The 24,723-nt window shown below is 34.1% G+C and overlaps 4 protein-coding genes across 6 annotated transcripts; 1 reads left to right on the forward strand and 3 right to left on the reverse strand.

Annotated features, from left to right (window-relative positions):
• Positions 1–3,386: 3,386 nt before the first annotated feature.
• Positions 3,387–5,730, reverse strand: LOC100806358 (dof zinc finger protein DOF3.4). Its single transcript, XM_003545838.5, has one exon. It carries the CDS (start codon positions 5,167–5,169, stop codon positions 4,312–4,314), a length of 858 nt encoding a protein of 285 aa, XP_003545886.1. The 5' UTR covers positions 5,170–5,730; the 3' UTR covers positions 3,387–4,311.
• Positions 5,731–9,165: 3,435 nt separating this feature from the next.
• LOC102666906 (disease resistance protein PIK6-NP) lies at positions 9,166–11,822 on the reverse strand. 2 transcript variants are annotated; one of them, XM_006597354.4, is made up of 2 exons: positions 11,529–11,822; positions 9,166–9,682 (listed from the first exon to the last, which is right to left on the reverse strand). In XM_006597354.4, exons 1-2 carry the CDS (start codon positions 11,820–11,822, stop codon positions 9,665–9,667), a joined length of 312 nt encoding a protein of 103 aa, XP_006597417.1. In that variant the 3' UTR covers positions 9,166–9,664. The 2 variants fall into 2 exon arrangements, with proteins under 2 accessions (XP_006597417.1, XP_006597418.1); XM_006597355.4 differs by lacking the exon at positions 9,166–9,682 and adding an exon at positions 10,589–11,358.
• Positions 11,823–12,966: 1,144 nt separating this feature from the next.
• On the reverse strand, positions 12,967–20,031 carry LOC100810640 (splicing factor 3B subunit 2). The gene is made up of 18 exons (XM_003545842.5): positions 19,509–20,031; positions 18,833–18,952; positions 18,624–18,749; positions 18,456–18,518; positions 18,231–18,338; positions 17,644–17,721; positions 16,965–17,057; positions 16,771–16,857; positions 16,083–16,184; positions 15,882–16,001; positions 15,707–15,769; positions 14,885–15,030; positions 14,123–14,204; positions 13,977–14,035; positions 13,826–13,871; positions 13,641–13,732; positions 13,478–13,547; positions 12,967–13,388 (listed from the first exon to the last, which is right to left on the reverse strand). The coding sequence occupies exons 1-18, from the start codon at positions 19,707–19,709 to the stop codon at positions 13,317–13,319; spliced, it is 1,728 nt and encodes a 575-aa protein (XP_003545890.1). The 5' UTR covers positions 19,710–20,031; the 3' UTR covers positions 12,967–13,316.
• A 1,369-nt stretch (positions 20,032–21,400) lies between these two features.
• LOC100812244 (probable polyol transporter 4) lies at positions 21,401–24,623 on the forward strand. Of its 2 annotated transcripts, none has more exons than XM_003545843.5 (2): positions 21,401–22,017; positions 22,956–24,623. In XM_003545843.5, the coding sequence occupies exons 1-2, from the start codon at positions 21,810–21,812 to the stop codon at positions 24,317–24,319; spliced, it is 1,572 nt and encodes a 523-aa protein (XP_003545891.1). In that variant the 5' UTR covers positions 21,401–21,809; the 3' UTR covers positions 24,320–24,623. The 2 variants fall into 2 exon arrangements, with proteins under 2 accessions (XP_003545891.1, XP_006597419.1); XM_006597356.4 differs by having other exon boundaries at positions 21,439–22,021.
• The last annotated feature ends 100 nt before the right edge of the window (positions 24,624–24,723 follow it).

A 24,723-nucleotide genomic window follows, 5' to 3' on the forward strand; every position in this document is an offset into this window, starting at 1 on the left:
AACTAAGATGATATTGAAACAGAGCGAATGCTGCACTGCACTAGTAGCATAACCAAATAACCAATTCTGAACTCGAACAAGAAACAATATTGAACATGAACCAAAATCTGCCCTAAATCTAACCCAGAACTAATACAATAAAATACAGAACCAATAATTCAACACAAGTTTGTCCACAACAAAATAAGATTGGGAGCACAGGAGCAGGACGAATCAACTTGGTGGATCTTGGGGGACGACTCCCTCACAAACTTAATAATTTTTCTTAATATATTTATAATCATAAATTATCTCCATAATTTGCAAAGCAGTATAATGATTGAAGTATTACACCCAAAAATTTATATACATAACAACATAAATAAATTTCAGTCTGGAAGAAGCTGCGTCTTGATGTCTCTGGGAACGAGCGTGACGACAACAGTGTCATCATCATCATCGTCTTGCAAGAAATCAGTGTGATCGGGGCGAATCAGGTTATAATCTTGGGCGTTGATGATGACATCAAACTTTGGATGTGCGTTTCCCTCAAAGTCGATCAGAAGAACAACCACCGCGCTCACAGCTGAATCCAACACCAGAGGGAACATGGTGGTCGTGGCTAGAGCAGGAGAGGCAAAAGCAAAAGCTTTCTTGTTCAGCAGCACCACAAATCCCTCCTAGGCCAACTAGAAAGTTCCTCCGATGTGGGACTTCTTCTCCTTCGGGTTTCACTGCATGCAATTTTACTAGTGGTAGTAGTATAAAAATTTAGATATTTTCAGCCATTTTATTATTAATGAACTCGTTAGGGCCGTCTCAACCAAGTTCTAGAGCCTTTTTCTTTGGGTCACTCTTTGTAGTATGGGCTTAGGTTAATTAAAAATCACTAGCTATCTATTAGGTTAATTCAAAATAGCTGTAAAATATTAACATACTTTTTATTTTAAAAATATCTCTACTTTGTCATTTTCGCATATTGTTTTTACATTGACAGCAATATAATTTGAACCTAAAATTTCTTAAGAGATATCTAAAACCCTCACTATTAGGATAAATGCGTAGAATAGTTAAAAATTAAGAGAAAAGTAATGGTATAATTAAAATAATAGTAATTAATGTATCTAGAATTTTGAAGAAAAAAAAAAGAAATAAATATATTTGTTTTCTTCAAAAAGTCAACACTTATAAGGAGACGCAAATAACATAATAAGAATGAGCATTAATAATTGCCACTTGATTAATACTACATAAAATCACTCTCTTTTTTATAACCGAAAATCACTCTTCTCTCACACAAATTGACTTTTGTTGACATAATGAAAATTCAGTGGCCAGTGTTTGCCCCCAAGGAATCTGTTTGAAGGTGCCCCTATCAAATATTGATCCATTAACACTAAAGGTGAATTTGGTAGAGAAGAAATGTAATATAAAGGAAGATAAATTTTTAAAAATTAATGCGGATCTCCTATTTCTATTATTTTATTTTAATTCAAATATTTCTTTTCTATTTTTTGTCTTTCCTTTTCTTCCCATCCTACCTAATCTACCCTAAGCTCCTACACAACTAGTAAAATTTAGGCAGTCATGTTTCCTTTCGTCACTACGATTAAGAAGAGTGTATGCCACTTCCCTCTTATTGAGAAGCAGCATTCCTAGTTCTTGTCACTTTGATTAGGCCATAAAAAATAAAAATACAAAGCAGCATCCCTAACACATTGATGGTGATTGAAACAGGTAATAAAACTAGAGCTGTTACAATCAAGAACCCAGTTAACGGGATAAGGACGAAGTGGAAGAAACAATTAAGAAACTCTTGGGCTAGCCCGAATGTAGTCAAATTTGCAGCAGTTGTAATTACTTGTGATGTGATTCTAGTAGTTGAGACAATTCTATTAAAACTCTGATAAGAATTTGGGATAACTACACAATAAAAAAGCTAACTATTGTAATCAAACTCAACTTGAGGCCCTATAAATTTCTCACTTCAATGTGAGACTCAATTACCATACTTTACTATTGGATCTTAACATCTCAGCACACTCTACAATCTCAACACCTAGACAAGTAGATTGTGTACTAGATTTTTTATTATTCCCAAACAGTACAATATTATCGTTACCGTGCACTAGTGTGTCTCTCGCTTGCAGCTTAGAGAAATGATGAAAGAATATCATATTAATTGGTAAGAACCAAGAGACTAGAGAGAAACACACCATAGTACGTGTTTAGATTTATGTTGGATCATTTAGAATTGCATTGAAATAGTATCATTTAAAGAGATTTTAGGTCAATGCTAAGGATTGTATAAAAAAAAAAAAGCAAATGTTTAATAATTAATTGTAGGTCTAAAATTGATTTTGAATTCAAGAAAATTTAAGTAGTTTTTTTGTTAAATAAAAATTTTACACTAAATTTTCTTATCAATTTACTTTTAGAATAAAAAAAAACAAAAATAATTTTACTTTAAAATCAATTCTAATAAAAAATAATTTTACAAACGTTTCATCTAAATGCAAACTATATAATTAAAGAGCCCAAGACCTCAATTATAAATCCTACTCTAGAATCTCATACTTCCATTTCAATCTGAGACTCAACTCCAATGCCTTTCAATTGAATCTTAACTTATTGTTGTTATATAAATAATAAATAATTCTATGAAAATTGACATTCGGACGTGTTTCACTTATATCGGAAGATAACTTCATTCCATATCCTCTCTTGAATGGTTGTGTTATCTACTGCTAGATTTGAATCTGCATACTTTTGTGCTTATCACTTCCGTACTATATAGCATTGTTATCACTTCTCTCGTACATTCACTTGAGATAGTTCTGAAAAAATTTAATAAAGGTTTTATGGAATGTCATAGGACATACAAATAGGACAATACATACATCCAAAAGTTAGAAACAGAAGTCCTCCCATTCTGCGCAATTTGATTCATCTCATAATATTTTTTAAGGTCACATCAACATTTTCTAATGCTGATTAACACATAATTCATTGACACTACACATAATTCCTTTGTGTGTAACATTTTACTTTTAGTCATCATATTTTATCAACTAATATACTCCGGTACCGGAAGACTCCTCACTATGTAAAGGTACAGAGAAGGTCATAATATGCAGACTTATCTTTGCATACACAAAGAGATTATTTCTGTATTTAAACCCATACATGGATCATAAGATACAAGTTTACCATATTTTACCAAACAAAAAAGTAAAATAAGAAAAAGAAAACAATATAACAACTCCTGTATGATATGAAGTGGCCCTTGATCATGTGCACTATAATATAGGTTACACATGATAAAGACATGCATTTCTGTGAAGTAGCAGCTTGTTAACCTTTAAATCCTAAAGATTGGTAGGCGATCTGCATTTGATACAGTTACATTTCAAAACCCTGAGGATATCTTCTATTATTTGCAAAAATTCATACAATAAAGGGTTCTACTGTTGGTCCATGGCCATGCAATCATAGAAGAAACGACAAGCATAAACAAACACTGAAAATACGGTGGGCCAAAGATACCATACACTGTTGTATTAAACAGGAACAAATATGAAAACACCATGTGAAGTATAAGCCCAAAGATAAACGATCCTTGAGGAATATAATAGTAACAGAATATCGTACATCAATAAACTACTCTGGAACCAGAATTCCTTATGGCCCAGAAGCAAAGAATGATTCTCAACAAGTGGTGGTGATGAATCTTGGCCAATCAAATCCATGTTATATCATTCCAATTTCCAACACATGCACATATACATATCCACAAGAATCTTCCATCACATTCTGTCAGTTCAGCTCTGCTGGAGCAGACCCCATGTCAATAGTCATCCCCAACACAAGGCACTCAGAAACCATTAATTAAAGAAATACAAAACAAATAAACAAAATTCCCTATACTTGTGAATAATGCTAAACTACTTGCATACAAAACTAATGTAACATTTTATTACAGGAAATGATAGAGAGATGAACAGGCAAACTCATTGGGTTACAGTTAATTGGACCCCCCTTGCTTGAATCTGAAGCTGAAACTAAAATAAGACAGCTCCAAATACTTCTCTTTGTAGACTTACAAGTGAAGAAACATCAATGGATAGTATGATCCATCTGCTACTTCCTCTCATGGTTTTGTGATTTGCAGATATCTCCTCAAACCATCAAAGTGTGGCATAATATCGAAATATAATCCATCTGAAAACAAGAACACTTACTAATCCGTGTGAAACACAAAACGCCACAATTAATTAATAACTAATCTAAGGACATGGGTTACTATTTTCATTTTTTTCTTCTTTTCTTTTGTCAGGGTTTGATATCAGAATCATCCCAAGGAACATTTGGATCAGTTGACACAAACGAATCAATGTCCTCCCAAGTCCAATAATTTGACATTTCCATGCCAGAACTTGTTGCAGCTATCTCCCATGGTTGTGTGTTGGTGCTTCCACTAGTGTTGGGCATTATGCTGTTGAGGGTTGGCTCCTCCATTATTTTAAACTCTTCACCATAGTTATACACACTGGAGGATCGAAAAGAGGATGATATTGCACATAGGTTTGGGTCAAAGGAGTTTGATGTTGTGAAGGGGAACAGAAGGCTTTGGCTTTGAGGAAAAGGCACAGTTGAACTCAGGAAGATGCCATTACCAATACCAAAGTCTTTGCCTTCTTCTGAGTCTTTGGTACTCATCAGATTCTGTTGGGGCAGGCACACATATTGATAGAGAGAGGAAGGTGTGGTTTTGTGATCATCCACTGCTAGAGAAGGAATGGTGATGGGGTTATTCAACTCACCATCCATGTTGGCATTTGAGGTGCTGGTACTAATAGAAGTGGTGGCTATCGCTGGAGTGGTTGATTTCTTGACTCGCTTATTCTTCCTTCCACCACCAACAGGAACATTGCGTAGAGTTCCACCTTTAGTCCAATGCCTCTTGCAAGCTCTGCAGTAATGTCGAGGTTGAGACTTGTTGTAGTTGTTGTAGTAACAAAATTTGGTGTTAATAGAATCACATCTTGGACACTTCAAAGGCTCTGATGGCTGAGTTTGTTGTTGTTTCCTCATAGGAGGAGGATTTGGGAGTTCCAAGTTTTGAGCCTGCAACAAGGTTTGGTTCCAATCAAGTCCTCTATTAGAAACCTGCTTAGAACTCAAACCCATATCTTAAAAGACACCCCTTGAAAGCACTTGTAACCAGAAAACAATAGTTTCTTTTTCTATGCAATAAGATGAGAAAAAAGGTGGCAATTTGGAAAATTTTATCCGTTTGATCGAGATGTGAGAAGAGAAATCAATCTAAAGGATAAAAGGAGGATCAGATTGCTGCTTATAGCCCAAACCTTGTGAAGGTCTAAGGAAATTGATGACTGGGAGTGGTTTGATAGAAGGAAAGGCCTAGGAAGCTGAGAAGAAGTGAACATGTCTTTTCTCTAATCTGTATATCTAATACCTATTTATGACCTTATCTATCTGTAAAGGATCAATAATTATAACAAGAAGACCATAAAAATTACTTGAAGTAGTGTGGGGTGAAAGAGAGAGGGAGGGGGTGTGATTGATTGCTACTAGTTAAGTGGAGGAAAATGAAATCCCATAAAACTTATGCAGACTATGGTAACAAATTTTGGTTCTCTACACATAAGTATTTTAAAAGGGGAAATGTGAAGAGATGCTTAACCCCTAAGGTGAAGGTGGGTGAGTGGCATGTGGACGGTTTTAGGCCATTGATAGTGCTTTGTGTTATGGCTGTATAAAGGAACGTAGTAGATGTGCATGATGCTGTGCTATAATAATTTAAGTAGCAAACTTGGCCACCAATACAAACACAAAGTTGGCAAAAAAAGAAGGCAAGTACACTACGGTTATGTTTTTTTCTTAATTGATTATTAGAGTAAAGGGAAGAGTGGTAATAGTGGGGCCTATGATTCTTAGGAAGGTTAAAAACAGTTGGCAACACATGGTTTCTTGTGGGACACAAGGGAAAGAGTGGTTGTATGTAGTGGTGGTGTTCTATGGACCTATGTCATGTGATTACATGTCGCGAGTTGGGTATATCTATATCCATATGTTACATGCACGCGTTGGTCTCCTGTCTATAGATTTTGTTGATTGGACAATTTATGATATGTTAGCTCCACGCAAATTTTTAAAAATAAATATAATTTTAGCTTGTGATTCTCGTAAAATATGTTCTTTATAAAAAAAACATAGAATTGGTAATTGGTATTATGTTTAACTTTGTTTTAGCAAGAGGAGAGTTTGATGCAACATTTTAGCCTAGGTGATATAAATATAGTATGCACTTGTTTGGTTGTTAGAAAGGATAACACAAATTCTAGTAATTATTTATTTGGACGAGCAGGTGGCAAGCACTACAGGGTTTGTTGGTCAAAGTCATCACAACAACTCGTAGTCAAATATCAGGTAAAAAAAAATCTGAGGTGAATAAGTTGAACCTTTGAAACCTTTGAAACAAGGGAATTCTTGGGAAATCATTTCATATTAGTTTTTCTAACATTAACAAGTTGTTAATGAAATTTAAACCTATAATCTTTATCTAAATTCTTACAAACCTCAATTCAAGCAATTACTTAATAGTATGTGTTGACCGAGATTGATTTCGTAGAAACTAACAAAAAGTTAATATCCTCTATTAGCCACTACAATTTAGAGGGCCTGCTCATGCTCTGTAGTTTTCCAAGAAACTACTATCACCATAAATTACATATATTATAGAAAGCTAAACAAATAACTCAAATATTCGCTAAAATGTGTTCAGAGAGAAGAAACAGGAGGACGAACACAGATATATTTATTGAAAAATGTTAAGAAATATGTCGTAAAATAGTGTATAAAGTATAAACAATTGAATCATTACAGAGTTTTTAAATGACTAGTGGAAGGTGTCATATTTGAATATCTTGACACGATTTCATATACAATGGATCGATATCAGCCGACACTTGTGGGCAATGAATAACCGAAGTGTCTCACAGAAACATAATGACAGGAACATGCTCAATAATGGGAGTTTCAAGCCAATTACTTGAAATTTTGAATTTCAATAATGTGATTATCAAAGTGACAGAAGAAAATACAAAAAAAAAAAAATGCTGAGAGAAATTTCGGATAAAACATGATTAAACGGTGTTTATATAGTTGGTTTTATTTTCTAATTATGCATTTTGATATCAAAAGAAAGTCAAGGCAATTGAAAGAAATAAATTTCACGCATGAATGAATGAAATGCTAACAAATAATCACACGGTAATAATGTCTCCCACTTGGTGCTGGTGACAGTCACAAGATTAATTAATATTGGGAATAAGAAAGCAAAAGCCTCATGCACATATATAATTAAGCCACGACTAAGGTAAGATATCACAATTAAATGTGCTTGATTGCATTCACCATATTGAAAGATGGATTCTTTAAACCGGTGTCTTAAAAAATCAATAATAAACAAATTTCATTAAAAATCATGTTAGAAACATATTAAATTATAATGAAGTACACTAATAATTTTTTATTGCAAAATTTTCAAATTATTACACTTAAGATTTTTTTTAATGATTAATTTACAAGGAAATCACAGAGAAATTCAAAATGAGTAAACATTGTTAAATTTACATCACTAAATCATGAGACATCAATAAATCATGAGAAATCACATAAAAAAACTTGATATCACACTTTAACCCAAAATGTTAAGGTTTAAGTTTATGTGTCTTCTTCTTATTTATATATATGATGTTCAACTTTTCTACTTTTACTCAATATGAGATTTCACATCATACTTATACTCAATTGCTCATTACTTAATTATCATTATTTATGAAGATATAAAACTGTTCAAGGGATCAAGAAAGAATGAAGGAAAAAAAGTAAGATAAGAGACTGTAGATTCAAATCTTCTCATTATGTTTCTAATAAATCTAACATTTATCTGTAAAAAAAAAATTGTCTATTTATATTAAGAAGACACGAATTGTAACATCACACAGGACAATTGGGTCATCTGATTGAACCATTTGGGCCATTGAGCTCTCAGGAACATCGACCACGACAATATGATTACGTTGTTTCTTTATCTTATCGGCTAAGTGACCCAATTTGACATTTCCCAGCACTATCTATTATTTGAAGAAAAAAGTAGCTTAATTCTTAGGTATTAATAGTTGTTGTGGATGCTTTTTTTTTAGGGACGATGACTTACCTATAAGGGATTTTTTTTGGGTCAATTATAAAGGAAAGGTTATTATAAGTTTATAACGATATATTCCTAGCTTCCGAGTGGGGTACCAGTGAAACTTTGCTATTGCAAAAGTTATAAAAGGTGTTTTTTTTTCTTTCTCTCTTTAAAATGAAAGAGAACTCTTAAAAGAAAAATAATAATAATAAAAAGAATAGAGAAGAAAAAAAATAATTGATTTGGAAGATTGCATATTATGGTGTAAAAAACGTTTGTTGAAATAAGTGGAATGTGGACACGAAATTATCCTCTGTAGTATGCGGAAAAACATATGCCATTTTTCTTTGAGGTTTTTATTACAACACGAAAGTGATAGATATACTGATTGTCTGTTTGATTAAGAGACACTACGTACAAAACTGTGAAAGTTACTCTAACGATGTCATTTGAGAATCTGTTTAAATCAAGTATCCTTGTACGAACCAAACTAAATTGTCAAAAGTTGGGAAAATAGACCCCTTGTACTATGCTTTGTATTTTCTGCTTTATTTCAAGTTAAAAAAATTAGATCAGCCGATTCAATTAAAATTTTAGTGAATAGCCAGGGGAGTTAGGTTTACAGGAAGCAACTATCATAATATGGCGAAATAAGATTTGAATTTTTGTTTAAAATGGTATTCACATTTAATGTCTCCTTGAATAAAATTTTGTGTACTTCATAAAGAACATTATGTTAACTGATGAACTAAAGCTGCTCTAAGGAGAAAGAGCCAAAAACCTACTAAGAATGGCTTTAGAAATGATGAATGTTAATTTCTCTTGCCCCATATCAAATATTTTTTTAATAAATTGAAAAGTTTAGCCACAAACAAAAATTCCATACACGATATAAATTTTTTAATTGAGGTATCTATCTAAGTTTGCTCAACATTCCATAGCGTGCTTAGAAACTTTAAAATGAGTCATTGTTGTCAAGTGTAAGAATTTAAAATATGGAACATCTTAAAATGAGTCATTGCTGTCGGCCACTCAGGAAACATCTTAAAACTAGGAAAATTTAAATTAACAATGTCTGTAAAGTGTCAGCAGTTCCTTGAATCCATTGAGGCAATGTCTGTGGCCTTGGACAATGCTCAAGATGCAAAAATTTCATCCTCAATCTGTGGATTGAGCTTTCAAAGTTCAATGACATATTTAGCATCTCACACCCTATTACAAACAGAACCTCAAGTTTAGGGAGAATATGAAGAGGTAAGGACTCTAAGGTCCCACATGATTGAACAGTCAAAACTTCAAGAGAAGTGAGTTGTTCCCGTCTGAAAAAAAACTTCAAATTGAATGTTCAACAGTCAAAGTATGAAGATGCTCAAGCTTGCAAATTCATCTTCTGACAGAACAGATTGCTTTGTGGTTATATGCAAGTGTTGAAGGCTGATTAACATCCTTAATCCCTTAGGCAATGTTTCAAGCTCCATGCATCCTCTGAGTGACAAAAACAACAAATTTTGCAGTTATTTTCAAGTGTGAGAGCTCGCAAATGCTCCAATTTAGCAATTGAATTAGGTAGTCTCAAAAGAGGAATCACTTATATCTAAAACCCGTACTTAAGTATTTGTATCTTTATATCCATATATCCAAAAGAGTTTCATTGTTAACACCCATTCCTTCGATGCGAACTAATATAGTTCTCACACTTGTGGACTTGGGGAACAAAGCATGACTTAGTGAATCATTTTCAACCACGGAAAAATGCCTTACTTGCTCAGGTATGTTGCGAGTCTGGGAATTTACCACTAGTAGCTCCTCTTTCGCAACATACAATGCAAGATCATGTACCAAATCATGTACTTTGAAATGGTAAAGGTGGCCATAGTCCTCAAAATCCTCAAGTAATGATCTTTCATCTATATATTGTCTTGCAATATTCTCTACCTTTCCACTTCCAACTGGGGATCCAAGTAATCCAAGTAATTCAAGTGCCACCCAAAGACTATATTACGATCTATCTCCTATCCTTAGGCCATGTTAGGCCCATTATTAGTGTTGATATTTCTTAAGTTGTCTTTTAGTAATAATAATAATAATAGATAAATATAAATAATATCTCATCTAGATAGGTTCTAGAAGGAGTTTAATACAATTTCTGTTAGAAGAAATTAGGAGTATTTCTCTATATACTCTGTAATCATGATGAAATGGAATCAATGAAAAAACAGAAATGTTATTTTATCTTAGTTATAGAATGACAGGAGTAGAAGTAGAGTAGATCCCTTCACCTATCAAACTAGAAATGTGAGCCCCGACAAATCAAAATCTTTAGAAAAAGGAAAAAGGGAAAAGTAAGCAAAACGGTGCCTTAGATAGCATGGCATTTGATCATAGATCAACTTAAGAGCAGGTAAAATGTAATCTTTTTTTTTTTTTTTGTTTCATGTTCCATATCCCTTCAGAATTCCCCCCTTTCTAAATCAAAATTTAAGAACAAGGAACTTCCTAATGTTCGCACTGCTAGTGGAACCCCTTGACATTTTTTCACAATTTCTTTTCCAATCTCCACCAGACTTGGATATTTTTTACCTTCACCTCCCTTAAATTCTCATTTGACAAACAGAGATAAACACTTCTCCAAAAGAAAGGCCTTCTAAAACATACGAGGGAGCATTACCCATCATTGAAGCAATAGAGTTACTTCGGGTTTACTCTAAGATTTTGCTTCCCACTGCTCCAACTTTTATTAAATCTTTCAACTCTATCCATTTTGCTCGGTCATCATTCCATATATCATCCAAAACTTTTGACGAGAAAGCATATGTCTAAGACGACTTTGTAGCTACTCAATATCTAAGTTGTTAACGTTTTCTTGGTGGGTAAAAGCAATAGTTAGAGCTGAAGAAGAAGCAGAGTTGATGATTTTAATAATTATCTGGCTAATGTCAACGTCATCAGAGATACACACCCACATCTTCAATTGGAAAAGTTCATCCATCCTCTTATCAGTGAACACCAACTTTGCAAGTTTGGTCTTCCCCAAGCCTCCAATACCCACTATGGGAATAACGCGCACACACTTTTATCTCCATCACCATCACCATGATGAGGGTGAGGTTGCATCAAAAGCTTGATAATTTCATCCTTGTCGCCATCCATTCCTATCACACCTGAAGCATTAACGTGGGAATAAGTAATTTCTCTCCTTTGCACAAGTCTGTGATCAATATCAATCCTCTAAAGACCAAACGTATTCCAATCTACGCCTAACATGTTTGATTTAACGAGCCATCCTAAGACGGAAAACAAGAGAATTAAACTTTGAAAAGAAGTGGCCTACCTTCATCTTGGTGCTGCATGAAGCTTTGACAACGTGCTTTCGCAAACTTTGGCACTCATATCCATCCAACACATCTTCAACATCGAAGCATATGTTTTGAATCTGCCTGAGCCATTCAAGCAACCCGTGCTTCTCCTCAGCATCCAACAGCACACCTTTCACAATTGACAAAGTGTCTATGATCCCTTGCACATCCTCATAAAGATCACAGGCTCGTGAAGCTTGTTCATATACATAAGAAGCAAGTTTCCCTAGCAGGGATTCGGCAATATCAAAGACAAAATATTCGGCCATGTTCTTCGTCAATAGTCATCCTCCCTGTACATATATACTTGTTTTTCAATATGGTTGATTTTGATTACTTGTTCATGTTCCACAAATATATCAGAATAAAATTTTGTGGCATGCTACTAATTTGAAGGTCATTTTGTGGCATGGTTTGTTGTATGAATATATCAGAATAAAATTTATGAATTCTGAAAAGAAATGAAGCTGAACCAATTAACAAAATCTTAAAATATCAAATTCTAATAATTAAAATTACAACGAAGACAAAAATTTGAAAAGTTTAAAAAATAGATCTATCACTCTATATGAGTGCATCTGATTTTGTTGTATTTCCTTACTAAAACTACAATTTGTGTTGGTTTTAATTTTAATAGAAAAAAATAACATTGAATATACCTAATGTATGTTAGGTTGAGAATATGTTTGGAGATTTTTTTTTGTAAATCTATAAGTGAAATGAAAAAAAAACTGATTATTTTTTAAATAAGTATTTTTTATCATTTTTAAACTTAATTTTAATTTTTTTTAAATAAGTTAATTTAAATACACACTTATTGTGTGAATTTTATTGTTGCAATGTCAACGCATAGACTGACTAATTAATCTAAATTGTGTGATTTAATTGTGAATTGTTCCCCACTAATTTTTAGCTCCAAAATAAGTCACTCCCAACCCTTTCATAAAAATCTAAACATGCAAATTAAGTTTACATTCTATAAACATTTAAAATCAATCTCACATTTTGAATGTAAAATAAATCATATTGAAAAAAAAAATATTTTATAATTAATTAATATTTCTAATAATGACTATTTCATATCAATATTAAAAAAAAAATCTCACTTATCATACTACACATTTTAATATAACTTTTTTTTAACATTCAATCACTCAAATTATATCAGTAAAACTATTAAACCCTATGTCGTTTATGTTATTATATTCCACCTCTCCCCAAATAGGCATTGTTGTTGTGAAAGTATTTACAAAGTTTTGCAAGGAAAAAAGTGCCAATTAAATAAATAAAAAAGTAAAGCAAACAATTTAATCAAATTTTTGCACGTTACCAGCAACAACAAAAAAATACCAGTCTTGATCCAAAAGTTTTTATCTTCCAAATGAAAACAGAAAATATTACCATAAAATGTCATTTAAAGAAAAAGAAAGGAAAACTACATATATAAATAACAGCAGTAAGAATGATTGATTGCTCTAACATACATTCACGTCGGCCATTATCTGTGAAGCCTCAGTAGGATTCATCGTATTGAATTTTCAACTAAAGATTGACCACCGCGTGCTCTGCATGGAGTCTTCATTGTATTATAATGTCTATAGACCCCTGCTAACAACAAATTCTCAACTTTCGGGCAATAATACAGTTGCGTTAAATGCTAACAACAAATTCTCAACTCATGCCCCATGAATGTGAGAACTTCCCCAGTAGAAAAAGGGTAGCAGCCGCCCATCTTCCAGCAAAAGAAACGAACTAGGCGCAGCCTAAAACTTGAAGTCTCTCTTCTTTGACTTGCCCTCTTTTTCTTGCATCTTTCTTTTCCTCTTCTTCTCGTTCTGCACCAGATAATAACATTAATTATAAGTCTCATTGGCAAGTTAGAAAATAGAGTATACTATGATTTTGAATGATGAATGTAACACACCTCTGCAACCATGTCACTGAAATCTTCTCGCTGGCTACGTAACTTCTCTTCTTCCCTTGCTTCTTCGTACCTGTATTCATACAGTAGAGGTAAGAAACCACTGCCTCATAAACCTGACACAACAAACCAACTCTAAAAAATTAGAAAAGAAAAAAATCCATACTTGGCAGGCAAAACATTTTCCATGGCTTCCAACTCTTCAGGCTGTAAAGTGACATCCACTTTATCTGTCTTCTGACCTCTAAGCAAATCAACCTGAAAGTGCCAAAGCCAGAATGCATGAAACATGCTACTCTTCAAAACAAAACAAATATCATCATCATAAACAACCGCATAAAAAATTCTTACCCTTTTAGCACCTGATTTGTCCTGTGTGCCAGTGCCAACCACATAACTGCAATAGGGAAAAAAAACGTGGCAACTCAGCAAACAAACGAGTGTGGAGGGAAAAATAAATGTTATTCAAATACTATAAAAAAGAGGTACAAGTATTGCATACGTGTGTGTGGTTCCAAGCAAAGTTCCAGGGGCAATTTTTTCTTCCTTCTCTTCAAGTACCTACAACATAGAAGACAACAAACGATAATTACATAACAAGTCAAATCAGAAGTCAAGGATGAAAAAAAGCAATAAAAAAAGACTCACTTGATAAAGAGGCCTCTCAGGCTCCTTCCTCTGTTGCTTCCGGAGGTCGATAACATCAGGTGTTTCCACTCCAGTGGGAGTGCTGAGGTGAAAATGCATAGGAAAGAGTTAAGAGATGAGATGATAGTGACAGTAGATTACATATAACCAACCGTACCAGCCCCACTCCACTCCACCCCCAAAAAAAAATTTGCTTCTCCAACCAATCCACACACGTACACCCAAATATATTAAAGGGAGAATTATAAGCACAAAACAGTATAACAAGAAATTTATACTAAAAAATGTGTTAACTATTCTATTCATGAGATTAGTTCATTGAGTGGTAAAGAACTACTCTTTATATCAAGAGTGGTAATTGTAATAAACAAGCACAAAAACGGAAATGCTAAATGTTCAAATGAAATTCTACGAAACCATTTTACAAATTCTGAACCATCATTTTGATTGTTTTCCTTTTTCTTTTTGTTAAATGTTTAACAGCTAGAGCATGTTCGGTTGTGATTAATGTTTGGGGCAAAAAAGAAATTAAGTTTTCTTAATAAGATTTTGATTATGTGCTTTAGTTAACACAATAAGCTAATCCAAAGACATCCAATCATGCCATATCATTAGTAAAGGATTTTCACAAGTTATTTATCATGAAGAATAGCAATGCTGATCACGAAAAAATGTTAATTACTCTTATCCAGCTGAGCCACTTTAAAACACCCATGCTACCATCATAACATGTACACAAGATAAAAATGAAAATAGCAATACCTTGACAGACTATCAACAGACTGAATACCAGCTTCAAGTTCCTCTTCCTCCATTTCTTCCTCCTCCTCCTCCTCCTCCTCCTCCTCTTCCTCTTCCTCTTCCTCCTCCAAGTCTCCCCAATGTTTGGTCTTATCAACTGGCTCTTCCTGCATCATGAGAACATTAAGTAAAATGTCAAGATGGACTACCACAATGAATTTAATAACCATCATTTTGTTGATATATTACCACAGTCCTATGTAAAATATATTATTTTTATGTCTCACCCAAAGAAAGATTGCATTCAATCAATGACAGGACTGTCTCTTATGATTAAAATGAGAAATAATGTATTTTCCAATCACAAGGAAGGAACCATTAATGTGTTTTCACCCAACAGCTCATGCCTTGTGAATTCTTGGTTCATGACATAGAATATGCCTATCTGAGCCTCTGACCATTTGATCCGGAGTTTGATCCTACTTGTCTTAATTCTTATAAATAAAAGTCAAATTTCAGCAAAGGGTAGGGTGGGTTCATGCATTATTCAAGCTTCAAACCCAAAAGACTCTTACGTGATGAGGCATATTAGATGAAAACCATTGACAAGCTCTCAAACAGCATAACTTTTGGGATAGTGACCTTATATGCAATATATTGAGTTTTGGATACGCAAGATGACCTTATATGCTGTTAATTTTTTCCACTTCTCTCATTTTCATCTCTAAAATGTTTGTCTTATCAAAACACAGGATAAGAACACAAAAAAACAAAATTTCACATTCAAGGAAACAAGAAGGAATTTTATAAGCAAGGCAATTCAACTCTGGCCTTAAACAAAACCTCATAGTTGGGCTGATCTTGTTGTTGAACACCAAAAACATCTCCATACAGTGGACGCCCATACTGTTCGCGTGAAGACAAGTAAACATGTCAGTGAGATAAAAGAGCCAGAGACCTATCAATTTTTAAAATAATAAATGATAAAATAAACAGTGAATATGTAAAAAATTTCTACTTCATCAACAGGAGGCTTCCCCCATCCACCAGGATGATAACCAAAGCTAGCTCCAGGGGGGATTGGAGCATTCAGTCCAGGGATCTTCAGATGAGGATATGATGGTGGAGGACCATATCTCTGAAAAAACATATTTAATGGGGTAAAAAGGCCAGGAACAGAATAATATGAAAAATGCAACAGAAGAGGCTATAATATTACCTGCATATTAATAAGCCAAGGAGGAGGAGCACCTTCAGGCATACCAAGAGCTTCTTTCAATTCCTGTGATAGCATGCCAGGTTTCATCTCCCTCAACTTCACCTGTGCACCAACCAATGACATCATATAAAAATAAGATCCTTTTCAGTCAAAAGATATGCTTAAATAAAATCTAACAACCAAATTAAAGCTGGTGAGGAGGCGAGGAACCCTGACACTCAAAACAGATCAATGAATGCCTCTACTATAAGGACAAATAAAGAAATTTAAACTCAGACTTGAATATCATATTGAATACCTATAGAAGTTCAAATTCAAACCCAAAAAGATAATAGCATCCTGACAAACAAAATATTGCAAATGAAAGGAGAAAAACAATACATGCCACTTAATAACTTTATTTAGCTTCTTCCATCAATCATAAAATTTCCATTTTTTTCACGAGTGGAGATAGTACATGGAAATTCCTATCCTAAATATAATTACACACTATATTCCGGTCAACTCAATTATTTCATCAACTACCTATTGCTCCACGTTAAAGAACCACACCCTACTATAATAACAACAACGAGATTCTAATACAAGAAAATTAAAATGAAAAATGTTGCAACAGAAAAATAAGCACAGCAAAAACAGAAGTTGTAGTAGTTCAAAGCTTCCTACGTTACTGTAGTGTGGGTAATACCTCAAACTCTTTTCCTTCATGATACAGGTCTCCAAGAGAGGTCAATTTAGGCTTTGTTTGGTATTTAAAGAATGCATCATGAAGAACCTAGCAACCAAGAAAAAGAACTATTAGAAAGGATGAAAATAGTTCTGACACTTGAGTAAACAAAAAACCAAGCAAGCAATGCAAATGGTGCAAAACACAAATGAAACCTGATAATCTATATCCATTTTCCCCATTTTTGGTTGCATGCGCTCCCTTTGCTTTTGTTTCAGCTTCTTACTATCCTCTTTCTCAATATAAGCCTGCATGAGATAACATATGACAATTAAAAACAGCAACTACAGAAATTATTTAGGTAAATTAATTAAAAGACACATGTGTAAAGAGCAACGAAAAACTTCTAATATATATAAATATATTAAGTTGTTGGGAACAGAAAATTAAACAGAGGATGTGAAAGGAAAACTATATGTAGTACCAGTCACACTCACAAGGCTATCTCATCAGCATCCTCGATATTATAGATCAATACCACACATTAGTCATCAATATGTTGATTTTATGATAGACCACCAACATTTTATAGAAATGCAAACTTCTTATTAAAACCAGCAACCATCCATCCATCAAATATAAATAACAAATTTCTAAAACTTAAAAAGAGCTTCTTCCAGAATCAGAAGCTCATAATCTAACATCAGGAGAAAAAAAAGGAACAGCTTATAATAGTGCATAGAAATGCAGTTTCAAGGTCACAAATAGCATATAAAGTTTGGAAGTAAATCACAGAATATTTAATTTATTTTTGTAGGAAGTCACTCCAAATTAAAATCATAACATATGCAAACAGATAATTTCTTGAAAAACATATGCAAAAGATTATATTACCTGTCTGATTTTCTCAATTCCAGTGGCAGCAATGAAATCAGGAAGCTGAAAGGCTGGTTTCTCTATACCTCGTTTACCCTGCCAAAAAAAAATTGATGAGATATAAGTACTTTATGTGGACATACACTATGTAATTGGGATAAGTAATATCAATCATAAAAAATTGAAGATAAGACGAATTCAGCCCGAGCATTAAGCACAATGGAAAGGCATCTGAAAATTCAAAGCAGAACTATTAGCATCTTTGTCATAAAGAAGTGCCCATAAAAATTATGCAAAATTGTCATGATTATTCATTATAGATCCCCATTATATAACATAATGCAAGCTCGATATTCCCATTCAATCTAACAAAGATAATAAAAGAGAAATGACTCAAGGTTGCCCATTGCCAAACACCTACAAGTCCAGGATTGGTGATTGCCTCAGCAGCTCCCCTGCAAGCACCACATACATACAGATAAGAGAAACCTTATCAACGTTATCTTCCTCACCCTATCACTACATCCCTCATGCAGGCTACAACTATCAGGCATGCTTGCATTGCATCTTAAACCCATAACAATTAATTTATAATGCAGATTTACCTGTAAAAATTTTCTCTTCTGGCACCAATGCCTAGGTACAGGTACAGTATTCCTATAAGACTTTAAGAACACCAGCAACTTTGGGTCTGATGCAGTAGCATCCCACACCTTAAAAATGAAAAAGAAACCATTATATAACATTTGCATAATGGCCTTGAGACCAAACTAATAGTGGGAAGGGGATGCCAAACAATTGAAATCTAAGCATGCTACACAAAAACATACCTCAACAACATCTGGCCTTGAGCAAATTTGTTTCAGTTGAGCAATTTTCATCCTCCGTTGAAGCTGAACAAAAAAATAAAGTTATTTTAGAATAATTATCAAAAGGAAGACAACAGTAAAAAATGAATAAACAGAAGAAAAAAAAAAACAAGTTACAAATTACTACACCTTTTTCTTCTTGTTTGAGATGCCTTTCTCTTTTTGCTCATTATCGTTTTCTTCCTCTTCAGAATCAGAATCAGCCTTCTTATTAGTAGCTGCATTTTCTTCTGAACCATCCTTCTTGTCAGTATCCTAGTTGTATAATAACAAACTTTCAGTCAAAAAATATACAAAGAAGATGTAATGAGAAGAAGACAATTGAGACATAAGATTACCTCCAAAGCAGTGGCATCAGTGAAAGTAAACTTCTCGAAAATTTTTCTAAATTCTTCATCCATGCCTTCAACTAACTCTGCCTTCTCTGGTACATACTCAATTTCAATTTGTTCAACAAGCTGCAATTGAAGAAAATTAACGACAAAATATGGGCACTAATGACAATATATTTCAAATATCATCTGGAAAATTTCAATCTATGATTAAATGGAAACAATAATCTGCTACAAGACATGATCTAATCACCCATATACCTTTCAAAAACACTCAACAATGACACTCAATGCAATAATTACAGTAATTAGTCACGTTTAAGAACTTCAATCGAAACAGTAAATTTGCAACGGAGGAATAACTAATCCAAATACACAGATCATTTTCCTATCTTTTCCCTCCAATTCCCTTTCACCTAGAAAAGCCTTAGAGATTCTCTCACTCTCAACCAAAAGCTCTGAAATGCGGCGAGCTCTATTCAAGTACGAAAACCCTAATTTCACAGCAATATTCTTGGAGCAAAACGCAAATATAAACATTCAGAATCAATTTCCTACGAATCTATCTTTTCCGGCGATCAAGCCGCTATCGATAACAAACCTCCAATGGAGTATGAACAATAACCAACGCAGCAAAGCCTACGAAAGTATCAAAGTAATTAAAAGTTAGATGGATGAGAACCTGTTTTGAATCGTCGTTCTCTTTCGCATCGTCACTCTCTTCAGCGGAGTTAGGAACCGGAGCCTCAGATGCCTTGTTGCTCTTCTTCTGCTTCCGGCGGCGGCGGCGGCGGTCGCTCTCCCTCGATTTCTTGACCGCGGCGGAGGAGTCGTTGGAGTTGGCAACGACGCCATTCTGGTACGGAATCGTTTCAGCGGCCATCGTTGAAGGTTTTTGCAGAGTGAGAAACTCGATTAGCAAGAGAGTTCAGTGTGAGATAAGAATCACGAGCGAAGAAGATGATGAAGAATGCAGAAGCTGAGGAAGATGGGTAAGTAAATAACTTAGCACCAAACAGTCGAACTTGCGCACGAGCAACTGTGTGAGATATTTTGGGCCCTTTGGGCTTTAACGCCGATGAAGAAAATGAAGATGTGAAGGAGAAGGCCTTGCTATTCACACCGGCTTTTCTTTCTTCTCATCTCATTCTTTTTTTGATAATTCTACATTACAGAAATATCAGAGAGACGGACCAACAAGGTCCAGCACATTTGGTAGATGATTAGGTTTCCTAATTATACTGGGTTTGATTTTTTGGTAGTGGGTATAGAAAAGATTTTATTGAGAAAGACAAAATTTTCTCGTGACCTCTACACAGTTAGTCTCATGACTTATGAAATTATTAGATTTTTAAAAGTTTTATATCTAATTATTGTCTATTATATATATATATTAATTTATTTATTGTTATCATTATATGTATCTCACTATTTTCTTCTCAAAATATGAAAAAAAAAATTACATAATAAATATGATTAAATTAAGATATTTGGTAACATTAAATAAGATAGTAAGAAAATCAAATTGAATGAAGAAAAAAAAAGATAAAAAATAAAAGAAAATTATAGGGGTAAGCATAAGTGAACACGTCTTTCAAAAGCTTTTTTATGCTCTTTGCAACTTCTAATATTATAATTTTGTTAATAACTAAGTGTAAACATTTTATTATCAAATTTTAAGAATTTAGAAAATCAACAATTTCTTAAATTCATGTTTTAGGAAGGAAAGCTGGATATATCATTAAAAAAGTTGGATAAATTTTAAATTCATTGTATTCAGGCTTTGATATTTTTCTTAAACTTTTATGTTACTGACATTCAAATACTTGTTCCTATTAGAATAAATTAAAAAGTATTACATTTTAATTTCTTAAAAATTTAATCTAATATAGTAAATTAAAATAAAATAAAAATTGTAAATTAGGTATACCTATCTTAAGAAAAAGAATTTAATGAATATGCTTTCTTGGTATAAAAACTATTATACTGTTAATCAATTAAAAATCATGCATGTTTGATATATTTTTTGAAGCAATTTAATAATAATTAACAAAATTAATAAATTTATCCTATATAGAATTTATGATCAGATGAATGACAGTGCAAAATTTAGTGCATGTATTAAATTTCTAAGAAAAAAGTACTGTATAAATTAGAAAAAAAAATTATTTTTTTAGCAAATAGGTATTTGATTTTTGTAATTAGTAAAAGAATATGATTATTTTTTTATTAAAGCCGATTCAATAGTGTATTATAAAAGATTGTGTAAAACAATTGATGCTTTTGTATAGCAGAAGTGAATAAAGGGTCCATAGGGAAAGGGGGTTATAAAAGGGAAAACACTATGCATTTGTGATTCCAGAAATACCCTGGCCGACGGTGGAAGCCTCTTTTCCAAACCAGTGACACAGCTCAGCACCGCATTGTCTAAACTGGAATTCAACACGCGCTCAAGGACGTGATTCTACACGTTAGTGCGGTACGGTGTCAATCTCCCTCCGTACGATGACGTGTCGAAAATTAAGAGGCTAGGCTCCTGAGAAAAACACGCACTGCAAGGACAGAACCTGAGACATGTTTTTTTTTTTCTTCCTCCTCACCCTCAAAATATGTTTTCTTCGAAAGGGAAGAAACGTAAAGAGTCCAAAGCGCGCACTGTATTGACTGTTGACCCCACTGACCCTCGACAATGTGGTAATTCTTTGCACTTCGTTTGGCCAAAACCGAAATTAACAAAACTCATTTTTCCAATGGGGTGTGCCAGTTTTTCCTTCCTCCTTAAAATTATTCCTTCCCCCTTTCAATCCCTTTGACCCTTTCTGCATTTCAGATCTAAGACCATAAGACAACACAACCCATTTAGGTTCATCACTCTCTACAGAACAAGGAACTCCAATTGGGTACCACTAGATTATAAAGATTTCATTTTTATTATTCTTCTTATTATTAAATATTTAAGGGTGGGGGCGAGAGAAGGAGAAGAATGGGGTTAGTTGAGGTCCAAGAAAACGGGAACGGTAATGGAGATGGAATCTCTGAGATTCCGTTGGGGACCAAAACAAAATACATCAAGATGACCTCTGATCCAGTTGAGGAAGATGAAGTTTTGCAAAGCAGGAAGTATGAGACCAAGAAATATATCTTTGCATGTGCCGTTTTTGCTTCTCTCAATTCCGTGCTTCTCGGCTATGGTAGGTAATTCTATTTCTTTAATCTTCGTTTTTTATGCAATCGGGTGGGTTCCTTTAAGTATTTTATTTTTTTGGGTTTTGGTTTTGGTTTTAATTTTGATCTGCTGATAAATTCCCAAATGTGTGTCAATAAAAATTAAAATTAAAAAATAAAACTCTAGTGGGACTTTATACCTTGTTTTTAGGACTTTGGTAAGATAACTTCATAACGATCATAGGGATGCATGTAAAATCCAGGGCTGTTTGTGTAATTTGCAACAGCGGTTTGGTGTTTAATGGTGAATCTTTTTTCCAGGGCTTAGATGCCAAGTCTTATATCAGATAGGTGCTTTGCTTGATACTTGAGTATGTAAGCAATTTTACTTTCAGACACTCACTAGCAATTGAACATGCAAACCTTAAATCCTCTCTAACAGTCTAATTATTAAACGAGAAACCATCGGTTTGTGTCTTGTTTGCAGTCATGTTCTATTAATTTATATTGTATTATTGACTACATAAACATTATTTGTTTAGAATTTAATAGGCATACGTTGAGTTTTTAAAGGTTTTTTCACTAATCACTATTATATTATGTAATCATATATTGTCATATAATTGGAAATCATTGACTTATCTAATAATTACTACTTTAAAGAAAAATTGCTCGCAACTCACTCTTTTGAATACACTTTTTATTATTAGTTGAAAATTATTAGAAATCACAAAAAACTGTGGGTCTTGCTTCTTATTTAATGAGCTTCCCTCGTGATTTTGTAATTTTCAATCAATTTTAACCAATTGTGAAAAGTGTGTTATAAGGAGTGTGTTGGTAACATTCATCTTACTTTAAAAGTCATGTCTAAGTAGTTGAGAATATAAAAGCTTTTTTTATTTATTCTATTAATAGGGACCAAAACTAAGACCCTATTTGATTGTCTTTGGTTATCATTTTGCAGATGTGGGTGTTATGAGTGGAGCAATTATATTCATTCAGGAGGATCTGAAGATAAGTGAGGTTCAGCAAGAAGTACTAGTTGGAATTTTGAGCATAATATCACTGTTGGGTAGTTTAGCTGGTGGAAAGACATCTGATGCGATTGGCCGAAAATGGACAATTGGTTTGGCAGCAGTTATCTTCCAAACAGGTGGAGCTGTTATGGCTCTTGCTCCATCCTTCAAAGTGTTGATGATAGGCAGACTCATGGCTGGGGTGGGTATAGGTTTTGGTGTCATGATTGCACCCGTCTATATTGCTGAAATTTCTCCTGCCATTGCTAGGGGATCTCTTACCTCTTTCCCTGAGATATTTATAAATTTTGGAATCCTTCTCGGCTACATATCAAACTATGCATTTTCGAGGCTTCCATCACATATAAATTGGAGGATAATGCTTGGTGTGGGACTTATCCCTTCACTTGTTATTGCTATTGCACTGTTTGTCATACCTGAATCCCCAAGATGGCTAGTGGTGCAGAATAGGATTGAAGAAGCTAGAGCAGTGTTGTTGAAGATAAATGAGAGCGAGAAGGAGGCTGAAGAAAAGTTGCAAGAAATTCAGGTAGCTGCTGGGTCAGCTAATGCTGACAAATATGAACCGAAAGCTGTCTGGAAAGAAATATTGTGCCCTACTCCTCCTGTTAGAAGAATGCTTATAACTGGTTGTGGAATTCAGTGTTTCCAGCAGATTACAGGCATAGATACAACTGTATATTATAGCCCCACAATTTTTAAGAATGCTGGGATCACTGGTAACTCTGAGCTTCTTGCAGCAACAGTTGCTGTTGGGTTCACCAAAACTCTGTTCATCTTGATAGCCATATTTCTTATTGACAAATTGGGGAGAAAGCCTTTGCTTTACGCGAGCACAATTGGGATGACAGTATGTTTATTTAGCCTGAGCTTGTCTCTAGCTTTTCTGAGTCATGCAAAAGTTGGAATCGCATTAGCAATTCTTGCAGTGTGTGGAAATGTAGCTTCATTCTCAGTGGGACTTGGCCCCATATGCTGGGTTTTGTCATCTGAGATATTTCCTTTGAGACTAAGAGCTCAAGCATCAGCCCTTGGAGCAGTGGGAAGTAGGGTCAGTAGTGGTGCAATCTCCATGTCGTTCCTCTCAGTCTCTCGCGCAATCACCGTAGCAGGAACATTCTTTGTTTTTGGCATTGTTTCATGTTGTGCCGTTGCCTTTGTTCATTATTGTGTTCCAGAAACAAGAGGGAAGACTTTGGAGGAAATTGAAGTACTCTTTAAAGACGAGGATGATTTGCAAGAAAGTGAGGTAGAAATGGGAGATGTAGAGCGTCTGATGCAGAAGTCGTGAGTTGGTGGCATACCAAACGTTTAAAACTAAAATTCCTAGATATTTCAAATCTAGTATTATACTCGTTTGGTTCTTTTGTAATAGCGGGCATTTCTGCTTTTACATCATAAAGGATTTGTTCTGCGTGGAGAGGGACATGGTTTATATATATATCCTAACATGAAGCCACCAGCACCAATATAAGCTTTTAGTATATCTTAATGTTTATATGTATTCGATTATTTTTTACAGTCTGTTGAAGAGGAGTTGATATAGCATTGCTTCATGTAGCCATAATTGGAATTCTATTGTCTCTTTCACATCACATGCTTTCTGTGTCTCCATTTACAATTTTATATTGTTTATATTGTAGGAGTAAGTGAGTGATTGTTTAGGGCGTTGTCTCATACTCCCATTCACTCATT

The sequence above is a fragment of the Glycine max genome, chromosome 15, assembly GCF_000004515.6.
Source record: "Glycine max cultivar Williams 82 chromosome 15, Glycine_max_v4.0, whole genome shotgun sequence".
Taxonomy (NCBI): Eukaryota; Viridiplantae; Streptophyta; class Magnoliopsida; order Fabales; family Fabaceae; genus Glycine; species Glycine max.

Excerpts from the sequence above, each read along its gene's own strand:
- LOC100806358 (XM_003545838.5), bottom strand. The coding sequence starts at position 5,169 with ATGGGTTTGAGTTCTAAGCAGGTTTCTAATAGAGGACTTGATTGGAAC.
- LOC102666906 (XM_006597354.4), bottom strand. The coding sequence starts at position 11,822 with ATGGCCGAATATTTTGTCTTTGATATTGCCGAATCCCTGCTAGGGAAA.
- LOC100810640 (XM_003545842.5), bottom strand. The coding sequence starts at position 19,709 with ATGGCCGCTGAAACGATTCCGTACCAGAATGGCGTCGTTGCCAACTCC. Across the intron at positions 18,519-18,623 it reads TCTCAAACAAGAAGAAAAAG|CTTCAACGGAGGATGAAAAT; the intron begins GTGTAGTAATTT and ends TTTTTTGTTCAG. Across the intron at positions 13,733-13,825 it reads ACAAATCAGGTGCTAAAAGG|GTTGATTTGCTTAGAGGTCA; the intron begins GTAAGAATTTTT and ends TGGCACTTTCAG.
- LOC100812244 (XM_003545843.5), top strand. The coding sequence starts at position 21,810 with ATGGGGTTAGTTGAGGTCCAAGAAAACGGGAACGGTAATGGAGATGGA. Across the intron at positions 22,018-22,955 it reads TTCCGTGCTTCTCGGCTATG|ATGTGGGTGTTATGAGTGGA; the intron begins GTAGGTAATTCT and ends ATCATTTTGCAG.